General features: G+C 37.5%; 2 protein-coding genes across 3 annotated transcripts in view; both read right to left on the bottom strand.

Moving 5' to 3' along the window:
• LOC109062990 (gastrula zinc finger protein XlCGF7.1-like) overlaps window positions 1-19542 on the bottom strand; it is a 972510-nt gene that overhangs the window by 224146 nt on the left and 728822 nt on the right. The gene's annotated exons all lie outside the window — the stretch shown is intronic.
• LOC122141068 (CD209 antigen-like protein C) lies at window positions 902-11938 on the bottom strand. The gene is made up of 6 exons (XM_042746971.1): window positions 11684-11938; window positions 3688-3739; window positions 2929-3153; window positions 1491-1618; window positions 1257-1366; window positions 902-1145 (listed from the first exon to the last, which is right to left on the bottom strand). Exons 1-6 carry the CDS (start codon window positions 11936-11938, stop codon window positions 1010-1012), a joined length of 906 nt encoding a protein of 301 aa, XP_042602905.1. The 3' UTR covers window positions 902-1009.

Raw genomic sequence — 19542 nt, forward strand, 5'->3', positions numbered from 1 at the left:
CAGATCCCTGTCTGTTTTTAGTTGTTTAGTTTTCTAATATTAATACTGATAGACACTGTTTTCTGCACTGCAAAAAAAATAAGTTTCTTATTATTTTTGTCTTGTTTCCCATTACAAATATCGAAACATTCTTATTTTTTCTTGTGTTAAGCGAAAACTAACAAAATTGTGATATTTTTCTTCACAAAACAAGACAATATCTTAAATTGTTTTGCTTCTCAAGTAAATGCATCTTGATTTAAGAACAAGACAAAAATACTAAGAAAAGCATTTTATGAAGTGTGATTTCAGATGAGATATTTATTATGGTTTTAAATATTTATAATGCATTAAATTTTTATGAGCATTGTTTATACAACTTATCTGGATATTAATTTATTAAGAATATGGGAAGTAGATGTTTTGACAGCTTTTCTCCTATTATGGACAGAAGGAACTCGGTCTGTGGTTAACTAGAAACTTCCTGTTGAGGGCAGAATTTGTCAATGTTCAGACTTTCAAAGCTATTGACCAGTGTTTTATATTTATGTTTTTTTTTTTTTTTTTAAATAAGTAGTAATTAAAAGGCTGTCTTAATTTCCTCAGATGTCTTCTATTAAATCTACATTTTAAATTAATTGGATAAAACAACATAATTATACACAGAGTCACCAGGTCTTTCACTGATTTCTCTTAAGTACAGTATATCTGTGCGTTAAGTGTATCCCATCATTCATCTGGTTCAGGAACTCACATGCTCTGAAATCATGAGATGTTGAGGACAACTTTAAAGTGCAAGTAAAATAAATGAGATATTAATTTAAATTAGAATTAGAATTAGATTAAAGGATATGTGTGTTGGGTATGAATAAATTATTGTTGATATACTGAATAAAAAGAAACGGGAAAAGGGAAAACAGGATCCATGTGCAGTCACAACATTTATTCAAACAAGATCATAATAGGAAAAGGGATCATAACACATATTTAGATGTTCATAACACACTATATATACATTTATTGAAATGTGTCATTTAAGAACACTCTTCTCACAGATCCATTTATACATATAATCACATGGAAAATCAGCCCATCCTGGTGAATAATTTAGAGCACAGTCTTCCTCTTTTCCCTGATTGCTGTCTGGCTCTCCAGACGCCCAGAACCTGCATCAACAGATCAGCTTTAGATCTTCAGAGCTGCTTTCTGTGTGATATGATACTGACTGAGACAATCATTTATTACATAATAATCAGTTCAGTTCAGTGATTTCTCACCCAGAGGTGATGTTGCTACCATCAACCCATTTCCATCTGCCCTCCACTTCAATATCAGTCAGACCAATCCAGAAATATCCAGAACCACCAGAAATGTTCTTCACAAACTCCTGAGAAGTCAAACAATACCATGATTTATTAAATGAGCACTGACAGATTTCAGCACATTATCTTTCATTTATAAATTAAACACCACAATCACACACACACACACACACACACACACACACACACTTGTTCCTCTGTGTTGTTGATGATGATCAGATCTGCTGCTCTCTCTCTACAGTATCTTCTGCTCTCAGTCCAGTTCTTCGTCTCAGAGGAAATGAAGTAAAGTCTGGACTGATGGCACTTCCATCCATCTATAAACACAACCAGATAAGACATGAACTAAACTTTGATCCGAGCAATTCAAGTCTGGATGGTTACGGTTTTTCTCGATTGCTTAATTAATTAACTGATTCATTATTAATAATAATTAATTAACTGATTAATTTGTCACAAATTACGTTCCAATTTGATCAGTATTTTCTGCTGAACTCTACAACAAATGCCCTCATTTTCAACAGATTTAACCATGTTCTCATTCAGAAAAAACAAACACACACATAACTGCATTGAGCATCACAATATGAACTCAAACAGCACATATTTATCTATGTGTAAATATTAGTAACAAAACTGATGACACACCAGTCAGAATCTCAGGATAATATGATGCTTAGTGCTTTGGTAAATGAATCTTTGTGGTGGGAGACAAAGAGGAAGAGGAGAGGAAAAGAAAAATGAAGAGAACAGGGTCAAAGGACGTTTGTTCCTGTAGAAATACAAAGCTCTACAGTTGATCATGTTCATGGAGTGACCTACAGACTCATCTAGAGGGTTTTACTCTACTTACACTTACAGTATAATTTCAGCACATCGTCGCTGTACTTTAAGATGAGAGAACTTTTCACTCTTCTGTGTAGTAAATACTGTACACCCGCAAACTCATAACTGTTGAATTGATTTGTAGCAAAGTACTTCTTACATGTATTTTTGCAGGACTGAGAGACGGCTAGGAGAGGCAGAGAAAGTCTAGAAGACTAAGAAACTGATAGACTAAAGACTAATAAACTGCTGAGGGAGTATTGAACTGAATGGATGCTGAATTATTTATTTATTTGTTACTGTACAGCAACTGACTTCATACTCGATTGTGTCTGTCTTCATAATTATTTGGTCTTTTAACTTTTCTAGTGTTTTTCATCTACTGCAAAATCTCTTTAGAGTAGTGTAATGAAAATGAACTTTTCTTAAAGCTTATTGCTGTTTTTTTCCCTCTATGTCTGCTGTATACTGTTAGAGACATTGACCTGCAGAATTACTGATTGATTCCTAAAAGGAGGTTTTAGTCACTGCTTTTTATATTCATCAAACTAGTGTTCACTAAGCAGTGAAGTAGTCTGTTTACTAGGCACCGTGTACTGTATTATATTCATTTGACTTCCCTAGATTATTATTAATTATAGACATGACATAATTAATTATATAAGTATATCACATTATATCATTATTATATTATATAATTATATATACATACATTATAGCCACATGACAGATCCAGTTCACTCCACTTTAAAAAACGGAGTCTGCTATGAAGCAAGTTAGTGGTTAGACTGAAGAAACTTACCTGCTAAACGTTTCTGAAGTTCATTTCTTTCTGATTTTAACTGGTCTCTCTCTTCTGTGAGGTTGGTGATCTTAGTTAGCAGCTGCTGTCTCTCTTGTGTGTAGTTTGTGCTCTTTGTATGGATGAGGACACACAGCACTATGACTGCAGTCAGCAGAAGAACACACAGCAGCTCCAAACACACTGCAGCTGCTCTGGAGCTTCTGATCTTCACACCATCACTTCCTGAAGATGACAGATATGATGTAACTCTCTTCCCTTCCTCATATCATACGACTCACATCTTCTGAAACATGTGAACTGTAGACTAACTTTACCCCTTGTCAGATGTTTATTAGTGTTGTTTTTGTCCTTGTGTTTTGTGAGTAAATGCAGAGGAACAGTTCACTCAAAAATGGTTTCCTGATTATTTACTCATCCAAGATTCACTGTATATCTTTCTTTCTTCAGCCAAAGATACATTTTTGGAGGTTTTGGAGGAAAACGTGAACGGGGCACAACATGAACCTTTTCTAAAGGTCAAAAATCCGTATTTAGGCAGCTTTAAATTAATCCACATGACCCCGGTTGACAAATAAGTGTCTTCTCAAGCAAAAAGATCAGTCATTTTCAGGGAAATAATAAAATAAAAAATAACCCCATTATTTACAAATGATGCAAAGACTGCATGTCAATCATACTGGATGACCTGGCTGACCTGGAAGTAAGTAATAAGAAAATGTAATTTTTTGGCTGAACTGTTCCTTTAATCTCAGTTACCTGTGTGTTGAGGTGTTTGGGGTTTTGCTGTGTTGAAGTCTTCTGTGTCTTTCTTGAATTTGATTTGTTTTAGATATCAACAATCCTTTCTATTCGGTCTTCTGAGTCCATTATTGAACCTTCATACACAAGACATTTATGGTGCAGTTGAAATGGTTATAGTCATATATATATATATATATATATATATATATATATATATATGCAGTTGAAAGAACATAATTTTAAAATAAACCTTATAAATTCATACATTGAACTATCTACTGAAATATATTCTTGATTAATCTCAGTTACCTGTGAGTTCAGAAGACTGGATTCTCGTGGCGTTGAATCTGTGATCTCTTTTCTGACTTTACCTCTTAAGACATCCACATATTCTTAGACATGATCAATGTTGTTTCATCTTCTCTGCATATTTTCTGAGTTTTACCTTTTCTGTATTTTCATTTACACTATCTGAGTGTTTTAGTGTCAGCAAACTAACGCTAGTTTCTCTCTCCTGTAGTGGACTGTGTTGTGTTTCTCAACTGTCTGTGTGGCAAGTATTTATGCAGAAAGGAAGTGTTTTTTGGAAATACTTCAAGTATTCATGTAAAAAGGAACTTCAACAGACATTGTTCAACACTTGTCGTTAGGCCTAATAATTACGCATTTCCATTAAATACATTATGAGACACTATATAAACGTTGAGGATATACTGTATTTAGCTGAACATCTCTAAAACAAAATTCTTTAACTAAACACAGAATCTGTTTGTGGTGGATGCAGAAGATGCCCCATCCTCACTCTTGAAAGACACCAGGGTCATCATTTCACAGAATGATCCATCACTTAACTGTACAACAGAATTATTTCTCTTTTTTAAGAGTTGTGTTATTACAGGAATGATAAAGAACACTGCTCATTGAAAAAAAAAGTACATTTACTAATATTTACTATATTTCACTCAAAAAAAAATTCATTGAATTTACTACATTTTTTTTAAAAAAAGTGGTTGCAATCAATTTATTTTAGCTACATTTAAATAAACAAATTTAGTTAACTAACTTTCAACATTTTGTTCTATTTAAATGTAACTTAAGTTGTTTGCACTTACCTTAAAAAAAACAAAAAAAAAAAACAGTGTACATAAGTCTTTCATAGTAAGCCTACATTAAGCTTTTTTTTAATGTAATAACTGTTAACACGTAAATTGCATGTTAACACGTACCTACATTTTTTGGACATTAGCACCGCCAACTGGTTTAGTGCTCGTTCAAACACAGAGAACCTAACTAGATTAAGCTTGTAAATACCAGTTTTTAATGTGAAAATACATGTTGAACAATGTATTTTTCAGAATATAGGCTACAACTAGGCCTACATATAATAACTACAGCATGTTTTAAATGGGCCTATTTAGACAGTTCAAGCCCTGAAAGTCATGACTATTTTCACAATCACAATAGAAGTTGTGTAAGGATAATTACACATTTCCTTCAAATAGTATTTTCATGTACACTCCTACTGTAGCATATTTCTAAAGCATATTTTTATAATTTAACCACTATGCATTATTTTGTTAGAGAGCCCCTTCTGATAAACACATTAAGCCTTATGAATCTGAGATTGTTCAGTGTTTTTCGAAGTATATATATTACATATATATATATATATATATATATATATATATATATTATACACTTCTCACACACACTACACTTTACACATTATATTACATTACACATACTGATACTGAGATAAGGTACACCTGTGCAGCACTTTTAGCCTTCCTTGTATTTATGAAAATACATGTTTTTCAGAAAGTTTTTGATTAAGGGTTTTGATATACAGGTTTTACCCCTCTACCCCGAAGAATTACATACAATACAATACAAACAATGCAGCAAATATTTACTTTTGTATATACCAATTTCTGAACTTAATTGACCATTTATTTACATCTGCTGCCTAGAATTTTTTCTACATCACAAAATATATACTTACCGTGCATTATGAAAATCATTATTAATGTTGAATCCATAGTTCTTCTCAAAATCTCCACAGGCCTCTTACATTGTTGGTGGTGTTGTTTAACAATGACATGCTCTTATTCCATTGAAAACCATTTTCTCGTAATAGCGAGATCTTATGTCCTTAAAATACATTTTTTCTCTTAATAACAAGATGCAACATATTTTCTTGGCCTTATAAGGACATGTGTAGTCATGTACAAAATATGCCTTTATCCACATAAAATAGCCTATCACACATTTATCAAACTTCTACATTTAAAAATCTTAAGCAGATAGTAGCAGCCCCCAATCAGAGGCGAACCCCAGGGCAAAATGAATCAGTGAGGCCCTTTTTTTAAATATATTTTATATAGGCCTATACGTTTTTTTTTAAATATAATATATGAATATAATAATATTTATTTTTTGTTAATAGGCTATATCATCATAGATATAATTAAAACAAAAAGTAGTCAGAACAGAACATAGCCTGAGTTATTTTTTACAGCATTGTGTTATTATTTATTTTATTAACGAAATATCAGTCTTCATCTTTATAACAGAAGATGCAATAAAATACAAAAATCTTCAAGATAGAGCCTACAATCTTTACATGTATAATGGATTGTCACCTTATAAACAGTCCTTTGTGTGGTGGAATAAGCAATGCGATACAGAAATATGTTAGCATCTTAACTGAAACTTTATTTTTTGTTATTTTATTAGTTCATTAACTAATTATGCTAACTCAGTTTAATGTAAGAGCTGCGAACTAATTAGGCTACTAATTAAATAATTCAGTTATTAAATGTAGGCTATTGATTAGAGTTGCCATAGACTGAATATTTTTCCTAGTAGGCTAGTCATTCAAGCAAGGACTAATCGCACGCATAGGCCTACATATTACCGGCAAAAGTAGGCTAATGATAATAAATGTGTATGAAAAAATAACATAGCATTTTAATTGTTTATTAATAGTGTATTCTAAATCAGTGTAGGCTGCAAATTTATCTCCATGTAATCGCTGTAAAGTAGGCTAGATGCCGCATTTCATACGGACAGGATTACATAATCAGATGGTATAGTATAGCCCATTCCACCGAAAGGGTGCATTTCTGTCCCAGGACATTATATATATAAAATTGCATGAAAATTAACTCTAAAATACATTTTATTATTAAGCTAAATGTCCTGCTTATTAAGCTAACCACAAATTTAAAATGTATAATTAAAAACATTAATAAAAACTACATAGAACACAAAAAATTGCATTTTCTGCATGTCCCCACTCTCTGTCTCTAAACTTTACCATGAAATATAAGTCAAGTCAAGTCAAGTCAAGTCACTTTATTGTCACATCACCACAGCACATGTGCCTTGGTGAGTGAAATTCTTGGGAGCGTGCACCAGAAATTGCAGAAACAGTTAACATATAACCATACAGACTTCAACAGGTGAAAATATGCAATATGCACATACATATAGTCAGTACACACAGTGTACTATTGGACATACTTACAGTTAGCACTACACATTTTACGCAATATGTACATACATACAGTTAGCACTACACATTATACACTATACACATAATGTACACATTCTAGATTATGTAGACATATATACGCATGAAAATATGCTAAGTGTACGTGGGCTGGATACAGAAATGTTATGGATGTGCATTGGATGGAATCCAGTGGTAGCAGGTAGATTATTGTGTTAAATAGTTCGGTGTTGAACTGTCAAAGTTAAAGTGCAGTGTGTGGCATACCATATTGTGGAGTATGCTGTAGGGTGTATTAGTTCAGACTGTTCGTAAGTCGGATAGCCTGAGGGAAAAAGCTATCCCTCAGTCGGCTAGTGCGGGATCGGATGCTGCGGAGACGTCTTCCTGAGGGCAGCAGAGAGAGCAGTCTGTGGGAAGGATGGCTGGAGTCACTGATGATCCTCCGGGATTTCCTTATACACCGCCTGGTGTAGATGTCCTGGAGGGAGGGAAGCTCACCTCCAACAATGTGGCTGGCAGTTCGCACGACCCTTTTCAGAGCTTTGCGGTTGCCAGCGGTGCTGTTTCCAAACCAGGCAGTGATGCAGCCCGTCAGGATGCTCTCTATAGTGCAGGTGTATAACGATCTGAGGATGCTGGGGCTCATTCCAAACTTCCTCAGCCCGTCTCAGGAAGAAGAGGCGTTGATGTGCCTTCTTCAGCACTGCATCAGTGTGTGTAGACCAGGTGAGATCCTCACTGATGTTAACACCGAGGAACTTGAAGCTGCTTACCCGCTCCACAGGTGTCTTGTCGATGGTGATGGGTGTGTGTTCTCTGCTCTGTCTCCTGAAATCCATCACCAGCTCCTTGGTCTTGTCGATGTTGAGTGAGAGGTGGTTGTCCTGACATACACCATTTAGTCAGGGTGCTCACCTCCTCTCTGTAGGCCGTCTCATCGTTGTCGGTGATCAGGCCTATCACCGTTGTGTCATCAGCGAATTTGATGATGACGTTGGAGCTGTGTGTGGCTGTACAGTCATGTGTGTACAGGGAGTACAGGAGCGGGCTGAGGACACAGCCCTGAGGAGCACCAGTGTTGAGGGTCAGCGGGGATGAAGTGTTTTTTGCCCATTCTGACCACCTGGCTTCTGCCTGTTAGGAAGTCCAGGATCCAGCTGCACAGAGATCTGTTTAGTCCCAGAGTCTGGAGCTTCGCAACAATTGTGGCAGGCACTATGGTGTTAAATGCTGAGCTGTAGTCCACAAACAGCATTCTCACATAGGTGTTCTTATTTTCCAGGTGGGAGAGAGCAGTGTGTAGAGTGAAAGCAATAGCATCGTCTGTAGAACGGTTGCTACGATATGCAAATTGTAGCGGATCCAGTGAGGCAGGCAGCACAGAGCAGATGTAGTCTCTGACGAGTCTCTCAAAACACTTACTGAAGATGGGTGTGAGAGCAACAGGCCTCCAGTCATTCAAGCATGTGATTTTATTTTCTTTGGTATGGGCACAATGGTGGATTTTTTTTGAAGCACGGGGGAACCACAGAGAGAGAGAGGGAGAGGTTGAAAATGTCTGTAAAAACACCGGCTAGCTGGAATGCGCATGCTCGGAGCACACGGCCTGGGATGCCATCAGGACCCGCTGCCTTGCGGATATTCACCCGTCGGAAGGATCGGGTTACATCCGCGACAGAGACGGAGAGTGCACTCACATCTTCTGCAGCAGCTGCGGGAGCGCTCTCTGTGTGGGCGGTGTTGTGAGCCTCGAAACGAGCATAAAAGTTATTCAGCTCGTCCGGTGGTAGAGAGGCGGCAATGTTCACAGTAGCTGGTTTGTTCCCTTTAAAGTCTGTGATTTTATTGATTCCCTGCCACATGCCTTCTTGCATCGCGGGTGTTGAATTGTTCTTCAACTTTGTTTTTGTATTGTCTTTTTGCGGCTTTGATGGATTTCCTGAGATCGTAACTGGCTTTTTTGCGATCATCAGCGTTTCCGGATTTAAAAGCGGATGTCCGCGCTGACAAGGCTGCTCGAACATCGCTATTAATCCACGGTTTTTGGTTGGGGTAGATGTGGATTGTTTTTGTCGGCACTACATCTTCTACACAGTTTCTGATGAAACACGTTACAGTTTTGAGTACGCCTCTATGTCGTCATCCGACGCTGCCCGGAACATGTCCCAGTCCACGTGATCAAAACAGTCTTGTAGTATAGCGTCTGATTGGGTCCGACCAGCACTGAATTGTCCTGAGGGCGGGTGCTTCCCGTTTCAGTTTCTGCCTATACAAAGCAGAAAACTGAAACGGGGAAAACTACTAAGCAGAAACTTTAAACATTATAATGATTAAAATGCTTCAGAAATCTTAATTTGGGCATAATTGAGTGGAAAAGGATAAATATGAATGAAAAGATGTTTTGAAATTTATAGAACTTGCCACTTTAACACTAGAACTACTGGAATTGTATAATGAGCGGGCATCTGATCATTCATGTAGACCGTACCAAATGTCATTTTTGTTATGTCATATATTAAGCTATTGAGGTTTTGTCTTTAGACCCATACAACAACATTCTTGTAATAGGCTATGATATATTACGGTCGGTGGTTATAGTCCGTGTCTTATGTATCTTTCTGTTTCCCTTGTTTTACTCTGGAGTCGCTCTACCTCTATGAGCGTGCAGCTCTCTTTCTCATAGGTTGACGGCGGCAATGAGGAGAAGAAACGAGAGAGAGATAGACTGCGTTCCAGATAGAGAAGCAGCGTCTTTAAGTTCTGTGTTACGTTGTTTTTTTTATGCTTTATGAATTATTTTCCTCATAGCCTAGTTTTTGCTATGTTAGATTATTCCCACCAAGCTTATTCAGTGTCATTAGATTTTGTTTAGAGGAGAGCGTGGCACAACCTAACACATTTTGGTTTTTGGCCTCAATTAATTAAAAAAATTAACAAGTTAGATTAATTCTCTTTTTTACACAAGCAACATACCAATCTCTGCTACAAATGAACACTTAAAGTTTTTTCTAGGACCTAACCATTAGCGTAGCCTACAGTTGCACGGAAAGTGACAGAAGTGCAAAATGTTACAACTACCTCATATGCAGGGTTACTTGTAACACTTTTGTGTAACACACATAATTCAGTACTATTTTGTCTGTATAGTTTGATATTGTTGTGCATCTAGATAGATATCCATACATCCATCCCTCATCCAGTCATCCTTATGGATCAATAAAATGTAAGTGCTGCACAGTTTTGCAATAAATAAATAAAATCATCAAATATTGCAATTGCAATTGAATTATTTTGTGTAAAACTATTATTAATAATAATAATATTACCTTCCCCTTTTAAAATAATTTGGAAGAGCTATGTATTATAGGCTATATTTGAAGTAAGTGTGAACACATTTGTGTCGTTGTGTGTAAACGATGACAACTGTGCTGTAGTTGCGTTTAACTTTCGCCCACCTGTTTAGCATTTGAAAGCGCATCACAGTTTGAAATAGAGTTTTGAAAAAGAGTGCATGAGATTGGCAAACAGTTTTTTAACTACTTAAATCTGTTTAATGTTTTACAGAAAGAGTGATTTATCGGTTTATTAACGTTATTGTTAAGCACAATTCACACCCAACGATAATTCGGGAGAGAGAGAGAGAGAGAGAGAGAGACAGAGAGAGAGACAAGTGAGATATCACCGTCTTTAAACATCTATATGTTTCAAACTAAGCACATAATCTTAATCAAATGACAGTGCACAATGGCAAAAGGTCAGAAGATCAAAGTTTTCTCGTGGAGCACTCGTTAACAAAAGCTGTATTTGGTACTTAAATGCACTGTGAACTAACATAAACAATGAACAGCTGCATTTTTATTAACTAAGATTAACAAAGATTTATAAATAGCCTACAGTAATAAATGTATTGTTCATTGTAGTTTATGTTAGTTAGCAAATATATTTGTGTTAAAATTAAATAATTTGTTTAAAAAAATTAAATAATTTGTTTAAAAAAATTAAATAATTTGCTTTGAAAATCTCTTAAAATTAGTGTGCTTACCCAATTTTTTTAATGGTTAGCAAGATTTAGCCTTAATAAACGTCAGTATTGTTATTTTAATCAATTATATATGGTAAAAAATTAGACTATTAGTCAAAATAAACTTATATTGTTAAAATGGTTATTGCTCCGCAGTTCAGTTATATACAGGGGGTTAAAGTGGAAAAAAAAATCCTTAGCCTGAACTTTTTTCTTGGGGGGGGGGGGGGGGGGGGGGGGTTAATAACAAAAATACAGTAACGAGCTTAAAGTGCTTAAAAAACTGGTAAACTGAGACTGAGATAGAGATGACTCTCTTCAATGATTATGCTTTGCACCATTTATTTAAAGTACTATGTCAAATAAAGTGTTTTCTTCTAAACAATAACAAGTGCTTAAAGTGCTTAAATAACAAGTGACAAATAACTAAAGAACTGAACTGCTAAACTGAAGAATAGAAGTGAAATCAAGGCCATTATCATGAGGGCCTTGGCAGCATTGGAAACCATGTGCACGGTCTCTCCAGATACGTCAAGGAGGTATGGGTTCTCCCTCCTTGCTTGAGTTTCAAGGCCAGAGTTTTTTCCTCTCATGACTGCATAGTTGTCAAGGAGGATGCTGGTAACTTGTCTCCACTCAAGACCATAAGTCTGCATGACATCTTTAAGTTCCAGCATAAGGTTTGGTGCATTGGCAATGTTGACTTTTCTGCTGCCAGGCAAGGCCATTATCATGAGGGCCTTGGCAGCATTGGATAACCATTTGTTGTGTTATTACTCTGTTGCTTTCATTATCAAAAAAGCGAACAAGCCATTGAGTGAGAACGTGCATTTTTTTAGCTTCTCAGACAAACATTTTTTGAACTGTAGTGCAATGCCATGAGTGTTCATGTATCTCGCATGTTGATTTGAAACCGACAGGCTAGTTAACGCTTTTTTGTCTTCTGCCAGTTTTCTACACAGGGTGACCAGTGGCTGCAAAAATTCTGAATGACAAATCATGTTCTACTATAAATGTGCACAAACGTATTTTTAAATCGCAGACACGGTCAGTCATAGACAACGGTGTGTCAGCTGTAACAGTTGCTCCCGGCATCGTTGTGGTAAGTTGAGTGCACGGGCAGCGGCTCTATGACAGGAGTTACTGTGCTATTTACATGCAGGAATAAAAAGGTTCTTGATTGGAAGAGGGAAGAGTGGCATGTGAAATTTTCTTTTGATTTACACACTTTATATATTGTAAATAATCTTTTCAACCTCTCTTGTAAATATTGCTAATCTTTTTTCATACTTAACTCTTGTAAATCTTTCATCATTTTCAATATTTTTTTATTTTTTTGTTCAAGTTTAGATTGTTATAGTTTTCTTGTTTTTCAGATGATAAATGGAGCTAGCCTCCAAAAAGGAATCCCTGTCTCGTTGCTGCATTCTCATTACACTGTACCACAACACTTGGTCTAATCACAAATAACTTTTTTTACTATACTATTGTGAGTGTATTTGCAATAGGATATAATTACAAATGAATGTACCAAATGTTTGCCATAAGTATTCTAGTCTAACATATAAATAATATTTTTATTTTAACAAATACAAATTATGATTTACTATGTTGTGCACAAAATAACACACCAAAACCTTTGGTCATTGTATAAAAGTATGAAGAAGTATCATACAGGGTATGCACATACAGCGATGATAAGTGTGTCCTCCATTGTTGTTTCGGATTTTCCCTCCGCTTGCTACTTCGTAATCACGTCACTACTAGAGCAAGCTCCTGATTGGTTATGGCGGCGCAAAAATTTCGCCAAAAGTTCAGATTTTTCAACTCGCGCGTTTCGCGTGTCAAAACGCCCGAAACGCTCAATTCGCGCCGCCTATTCGCCTCCGCGAAACGCGCCGCAGGTTGTCTTTTCGCGTCTTTGCATTGACTTAACATTGAAATCACTCGCGCCAGACGCTCTATTCGCGTCTGATGTGAACGCACCATTAATCATGACGAGCAAGCACGACTTTCTTATCGCTGCTGCCTTACAGTAGCTTCCTCGAGCAAATCGGGCAGAAAACAAGCACCCGGGCTCTCTCAGTTTCTTGCACCAACTGCCAAAAGGCTCGCCATCTCTATTTTCTTCAATCCACGCCCGAGCGCCATTTTATTTTTGAGGCCCTTTATCTATTGCTAGGACATCATCCCCAGGCTTCATAAACTTGCGCTCTATTTTTTTTTCTCCGACCACGCTAACGTGACATTGACGTATGGGTGGACTGTCAATCATACGGTGTTACAAGGACCTCCCGCCCTGTCTCTGCTTCTGATAGGCTTTGTAACGTTAGTTACAACAACTAAGTAGAAACAAATTGGCTCGAAAATATTAATCCGCACGCGCAGGCTCTCAAACATTTTTTTTTTTCCTCACGGCCACACGCCGGAGATCCGGCACGGTGCCGGAATACTTTCAGCCCTGCACTTGATTGTAGCATTGACTTATGCACATTAGAAAAAAAATACTATGGAAGTCAATGTGGACAAGAAACTGTTATTCAAAATATCTTATTTTGTGTTTGTACATTTTTCAAAATGTAACAGGAGATAAAAAGGAGATCAGATGGAAGAGTGTGAAAGGCGACGCAGAAAGGTATGTTCAAATATGATGTCGTCCAAAATGTAACTAAAACTGGGTGGTTACATTTTTAAAAAGGCAATAGATGATCACCGGAGGCATATATCAGCAATTGTTGATGCCGGCTGATGGTCATATGATACAATTTAAATACCCAGATGGGAGAATCCTGAAGAGAGAGGAGATTCAATGTCTCTCAGTCATTTCAGGTTAATTGCTATTAATTATCTACTTTTTTACTTTTTTTAATTTGTTGAAGAAAGTTGTTGTTTCAATTACTGATAATTTATTTTGCTTCTGACAGGACCTGGTTGCAGTTGCTGTGTTGATGACATGGCAAGTAAAAGTGTTCTCAGTGCAGTTGTCACTCTCACCAACTCCGTTATAGAGCAATCTAGTCTCTGGAAGATCATGGCATAGATGGGCCTTCCACTCTTTATGTGTCGTGGTTATCTTTGGATGAGGTACAGGTAAGGACATGTGATACATGTGTGTTTATATTAGGTGATTACTACAAATAGTATTTATCTGTGCATCATTATTATATAATATATATCTATATATATATTGTATAACTATATATATGTATAAGTATGTAACGTGATGAATGTGTTATCATTTCAGGGAATTGCTTACAAATAAAGACATCTCATCGACTGGATATTTACACCCGTCATTTCACCATTTCACCACCACGACGCCCATCATTTCTCCCCCAAGCTCCGCCATGTCTCTCTTGTCACCTTTGCATACCTGAAGAGTGAGTAGGTGAATGCTTACTTCAAAGACAATACTGCTCTTAAGCAATTTAAAAACACAACATGCTTGCATTTTGTAGGTCAAATATTTTTCTGCCCAAGTAACTTGTAAGAAAAAAGAAAAAAAAAACAATGAGGAGAAATGATCTTGTTTTGTAGATGCACCAGTCTTTTTTATTCGGGTGTGAAAAGTAGGCATCCAAATGTTATACAACATGTTTAATTTTAAGTTTAATTTTCTTGTGTGGCAGATGCATCAATTCAGTCTTTATTCCAGCCTAAGAGACGTAATGAAGCTTGTAAGCATTCAGATTCAGGGTGGTGGAGCTTGTTTTTTACCATAAGATTTCTTAATTTCCTTACAGCAGTTAGCTGCGTGATTTTAATAAGTGTTGTGTCTTGTGAAATGGATTTTATAGTGCATGCAAAGTTAATAAAAATATCTTCAAATTGTGTTAATATTAAATTATTCTCAAAGAAATTGCACCATTGGAACCCAGATGTCCATTGAGTGGTCAAATTGGTTTAAAAAAATTTTACTCTGTGATATATTTACACAAAATATTTTTCCAACTACCATCTTTACTTTAGGTTCAAAGAAGGTCTAAATGCCCTTGGGCTCCTAGATGAGCTTGTGGCTCAACCCAACAGTTTTTCAAGACAACCAATTCCTGAAAACTGATGCCCAAAATTACTGCTGCTGGCATTGTGGAGCTGTTCAAGCCACAATTCAGCTCACCAAGAGGCTCCATAAAAGGAGACAAGAGACCAGGGACCGTTGCATTCTGGCGGGACTGGTTTTTCTGGAGATGGAGGGTTAAGGACAGTTTTCAAACTCAGAACCACAAAAAATCAATTTGAAATTATTACTTGTTAACGAAGTAATGGAGTTGCACAATTAATCATTAAAAGATTGCGATCTTCGCTTCAAACACCCACAAAAATATCATACCTATATTTAAGACAGATTTGTCTGTCTGTTTAACCTTGGGCAAGTTACAGTCGCTCACAGCGAACAGCTGCCGCTGACCCAGAGAGTCATAGATATGAAAAAGCTTCACAAATTGTATTTTTCAACCACACCGTATCATTATTTTTGTTAAAATTATTCAAATTAACATAGATAATCAAAGAACTGCGATACAAGTTTTTTAGTTTGGATAACCAGTGATAAAAATAATAGAGTAAATCACTTTTTGAAAGTAACTTCAAATAAAGGTGCTTCAAATAAAGATGTGTATCAATTACGTTAGACCAGCGGACAAGCAACTGTTTAATGTATTTGTCATTGTATCATTAATGCAAGAGACTAGTTCCCTCCTCTCTGCGCCGTGGCCCGGCAGTCCACAAGCATCCGCCTGGCTCCCTTGTCCTTGTACCTTCGGCTCCGCCTTGCTCTGGTGTCGACCATCCTACGCCTCGGGACTCCACTCCTCTGACCTCATCCCTCCATCCCTCTGGCTCTGTCAGCTCCTTATTCCCTCGGCTCCACATCAGTCCTCTGTCGCTCTGGCTCCACTGCGGCTTTCTGGATCGTCCTCTGTGTGTCGTCGCCAGAGCCATCATTTTCCGCCTAGGACCTCCGGATCCTCCCCGTCACCCTGGCTCTTCAGCTCTCCGTTCTCAGGCTCCTCCACTGCTCTGCCGCTGTTGCTCGGCCCCATGGAGTCGGCGGGCATTCCTCTTCCATGGCCCCCTTCCACCGTTGGCTCCACCTTGGGGCTGTTATGGGCTGTGGCCTGGGTCCTGCTGGGCTCCTCCTGTCTCCTCCCTCCATCGTCTCCTCCCTGGCTTACTTTCATTCCGTTGGGTCTCTGTCTGCTCGGACCCATCCAAGGAGTTTGTCCTCCGCACCGGAACCTCTCCCCTAAGTTCCCACCCAGCCTCATCTGTGTTATAACGGTGGCATGGATGCAACCTTACGAGACGCGGGGAGACGTAATATTGTCCACACCCGGGGGAGGTACACTTTTGGTTGTTTTTGCCCAATTGACGACCAGAGATTTCTGGTCCCGTGTTGGTTGATGAGTTCCCATGGAATCGGGGATGATCAAGACTGAGACTGTGTTTCTGTTCATCACCAATCGATGTTCACTCAGCGCGCTGCTACCTCAATTGTCATTCCACTAACATTAACCGTACACTACTGCTACCCACACAACCGTGATCGTACCCAAGGTACTTTGTCACACCTAGTTAGTCTGTTCAGTCGCTGTGTGTGTCGGCGTCACACGTAGACATACGTGTGTTCCTCCGTATCCCCCTGGACCACCCCCCCGATGTTGGCTTCAAGCATCGTTTCGTTACTCTGTTACGCGATTACTAATAGTCTCGGCCTTCTGGCGACACTTAAACCTTCATCGTGCTCTAGTGTAAGGCTTTGCGCAGTGTATTGTGGACCAGTCTCAGCATACCAGCTTGTACCGATCCGTGGAAAGAAGTTGTAATATCCGTTAGGAGTTAAAATAAGTGTATAGATAGTTTGGATAGAAGACCCCATAATGCTGACTGTGAGTGGCTGCTTTTTTTTGGTCTTCCATACAAACGAATTCACATATTATAATAAAATCATATTTACAACAGTCAAAATGTTGCTTTGGTGTAATTTGACATGAGAGCGGGTTGGTTCTAACAAATATCTTTTCCTGGACATCCTTTCAGAACGGCATAGCTGTGCTACTATTCTTAGTTGACGACCAACAGGGTACAGCTGCATCAGGCACTCAGGGCCATTATCCAGACCGCATGGGTTCAATTTGACCCACATTACGTGCATTTTTTCCTCTATGTGGCACAGACGGATAAGTGACACTACGTGGCGTTGTAAGCAGGGGAAAACAAAAAAAAACCGCCATGGATTCCGATATTCTAATCTCAGATACGGATGTCCAGCTTTTCTCATTCAATAGTGGAACATACCTGGTAATAATCGGCCTCAATATGAAGGGAATAGTGGCATTTGCGTGTAGTGATGTAAGCTAGGACATACTATCCCCCGTCGGAAGATCTCCCAGTAAAGGTAAATTGCGGAAGTCTGTTACGCGCATTCACAGCCTGCTAAAAAAAGTGACGTTCAACTCAGGGTGGACATCCACCCACTGAGATCACAGGACCTTATTATAGGCGATGGAGGAAGAATAGATAAGGATCATCCACACTAGTGGAGGAGCGCATATGCCAAGGTTTCATGTCTTTTAAGTCTTTGGGGCGAAGAGACAGTGCAGTGGCAAAAATGCTAGGGTTGTTACCAGGAAGATAGTCACCAATCCATGTTTGAAGTACATTTCACGAGATATGGGGAGGCACAGGGTTTAAGCGCTTTTTTCTCCGCCGCGCCGTACGAGACCAATGTTCTTTGCTGATTTTTTTGTTGACTTTTCAAAATATTGTGGAAAGCAAAACACTGTATAATAATATTATTTGGCATCTGCATCATTGTATTTCGTGCTGTTTTACTTCCTTTTCCTAGGGTCAGAACGTCTAAGTTGGTAGTTTCAGCAGTGTATAGTGTAAATGCAAAAAATCGGATACGGTCACTTTAAAAGATGATGTAAGCGGGGGGTCGTCAAAAAATCGGATATAGTCAGAAAATCGGATTTGGGTATCAAGACCTGCAGTGTAAATGCAGCCTAAGTTTACATACAGTATTTATCAAAGACATTGTGGCTCCATTTTCCTTTTTCTCCTGGTTTTAGGAATCGTGGCATTCCCTGGAAAAATCTTATTGCGTTCAATTCCGATAACGCATTTGTTCAACTGCCTCTTACATTCTTTCTCTCTGTTTCTTTCTCACTCTGTCACACACAACATTAAGCTAAAACATGTTGTAGCAAATGAAAAATGTGTAAGTAATGTTTACCTGTTCATTAAATAAATCACTTTAACATTTGTCTGTCATTCTTTAATATATATGTGTAGTTATAAACATCTTTAGGACTGTTAATGAGTAGTGCTTTTTTTAAAGTTTGTGGATAAGAATCGTGTAAAAAAAAAATATCCTTATTTGGGGATGGATTCCGGGAAATCTCCCTTATTTCAATGTTCAATGTTGACAGCTATGTACATACCACATAGAGACTGATTGCTGATGCTGCTCTTGTTCAATTTCAGCCTCTGGATCTGATTCTGGATCATAAATATACGCTGAATCTGACTGTTAGCCATGGTTTGTTTTGGATGGTTTTGTCCTCACGGTGTCACAGCTTCCAGACGCTCAACACAAAAGCCTACTCGCGCTCGTGATTCTTTAGCTCCGCCCACACGTCACGCCTCCAGCCACTCGTGTTTTTCCAGGAAAAATCGGTACAGACTATCTTTCTCTTATGAATATAATAAAACTAAAGGATTATCTTTCTCTTATGAATATAATAAAACTAATTTATTGGTACTCAAGATTAACAGGATATTGATTGAAAACGAGCATTTCACCCCCCCCTTTATACTCTATAGGTACTGTGTTTTAAGTCTTGTATGATCTTTGAATAATATCAGTGTGTACAATTTCCACTTTAGCACAATCAAATATACTTAAATATATCTTTAGTTGGAGCTCAGCACAAAGTGCATTAAGTACACAAATGAATTGTTCCAATTAGTTGTTCTGTACTGAGACTTTAAGTACATCAGTTTAGAATGTTAAAAGTACAATTGCAGGTTATTTTAATTAAAGTACATAAATACGTAAATGAATTTGTTGTAAACATGGCATTACATGAATAAATATAAAGTTACTTTTAGTATAATATATATATATATATATATTACATGAATTATATATTGAAGAGACTTTATATATAATATATATATATATATATGTGTGTGTATTAGGATTGTTAGACAGAAATTAAGTCAGTGAAAATGTATGACAATATTCAAGTACTTGTTCCTTATTAACATTAATGTTTTTTTCCCTTTTGTTGTATTCGATTTTAATCAGCATTGAACGATTGTGGAG

This window comes from Cyprinus carpio, chromosome A4 (genome assembly GCF_018340385.1).
Source record: "Cyprinus carpio isolate SPL01 chromosome A4, ASM1834038v1, whole genome shotgun sequence".
Classification (NCBI taxonomy): Eukaryota; Metazoa; Chordata; class Actinopteri; order Cypriniformes; family Cyprinidae; genus Cyprinus; species Cyprinus carpio.

Excerpts from the sequence above, each read along its gene's own strand:
- LOC122141068 (XM_042746971.1), bottom strand. The coding sequence starts at position 11,938 with ATGGCCTTGCCTGGCAGCAGAAAAGTCAACATTGCCAATGCACCAAAC. Across the intron at positions 3,154-3,687 it reads CCAAACACCTCAACACACAG|GAAGTGATGGTGTGAAGATC; the intron begins GTAACTGAGATT and ends TGTCATCTTCAG. Across the intron at positions 1,146-1,256 it reads GGTAGCAACATCACCTCTGG|GTTCTGGGCGTCTGGAGAGC; the intron begins GTGAGAAATCAC and ends CTGTTGATGCAG.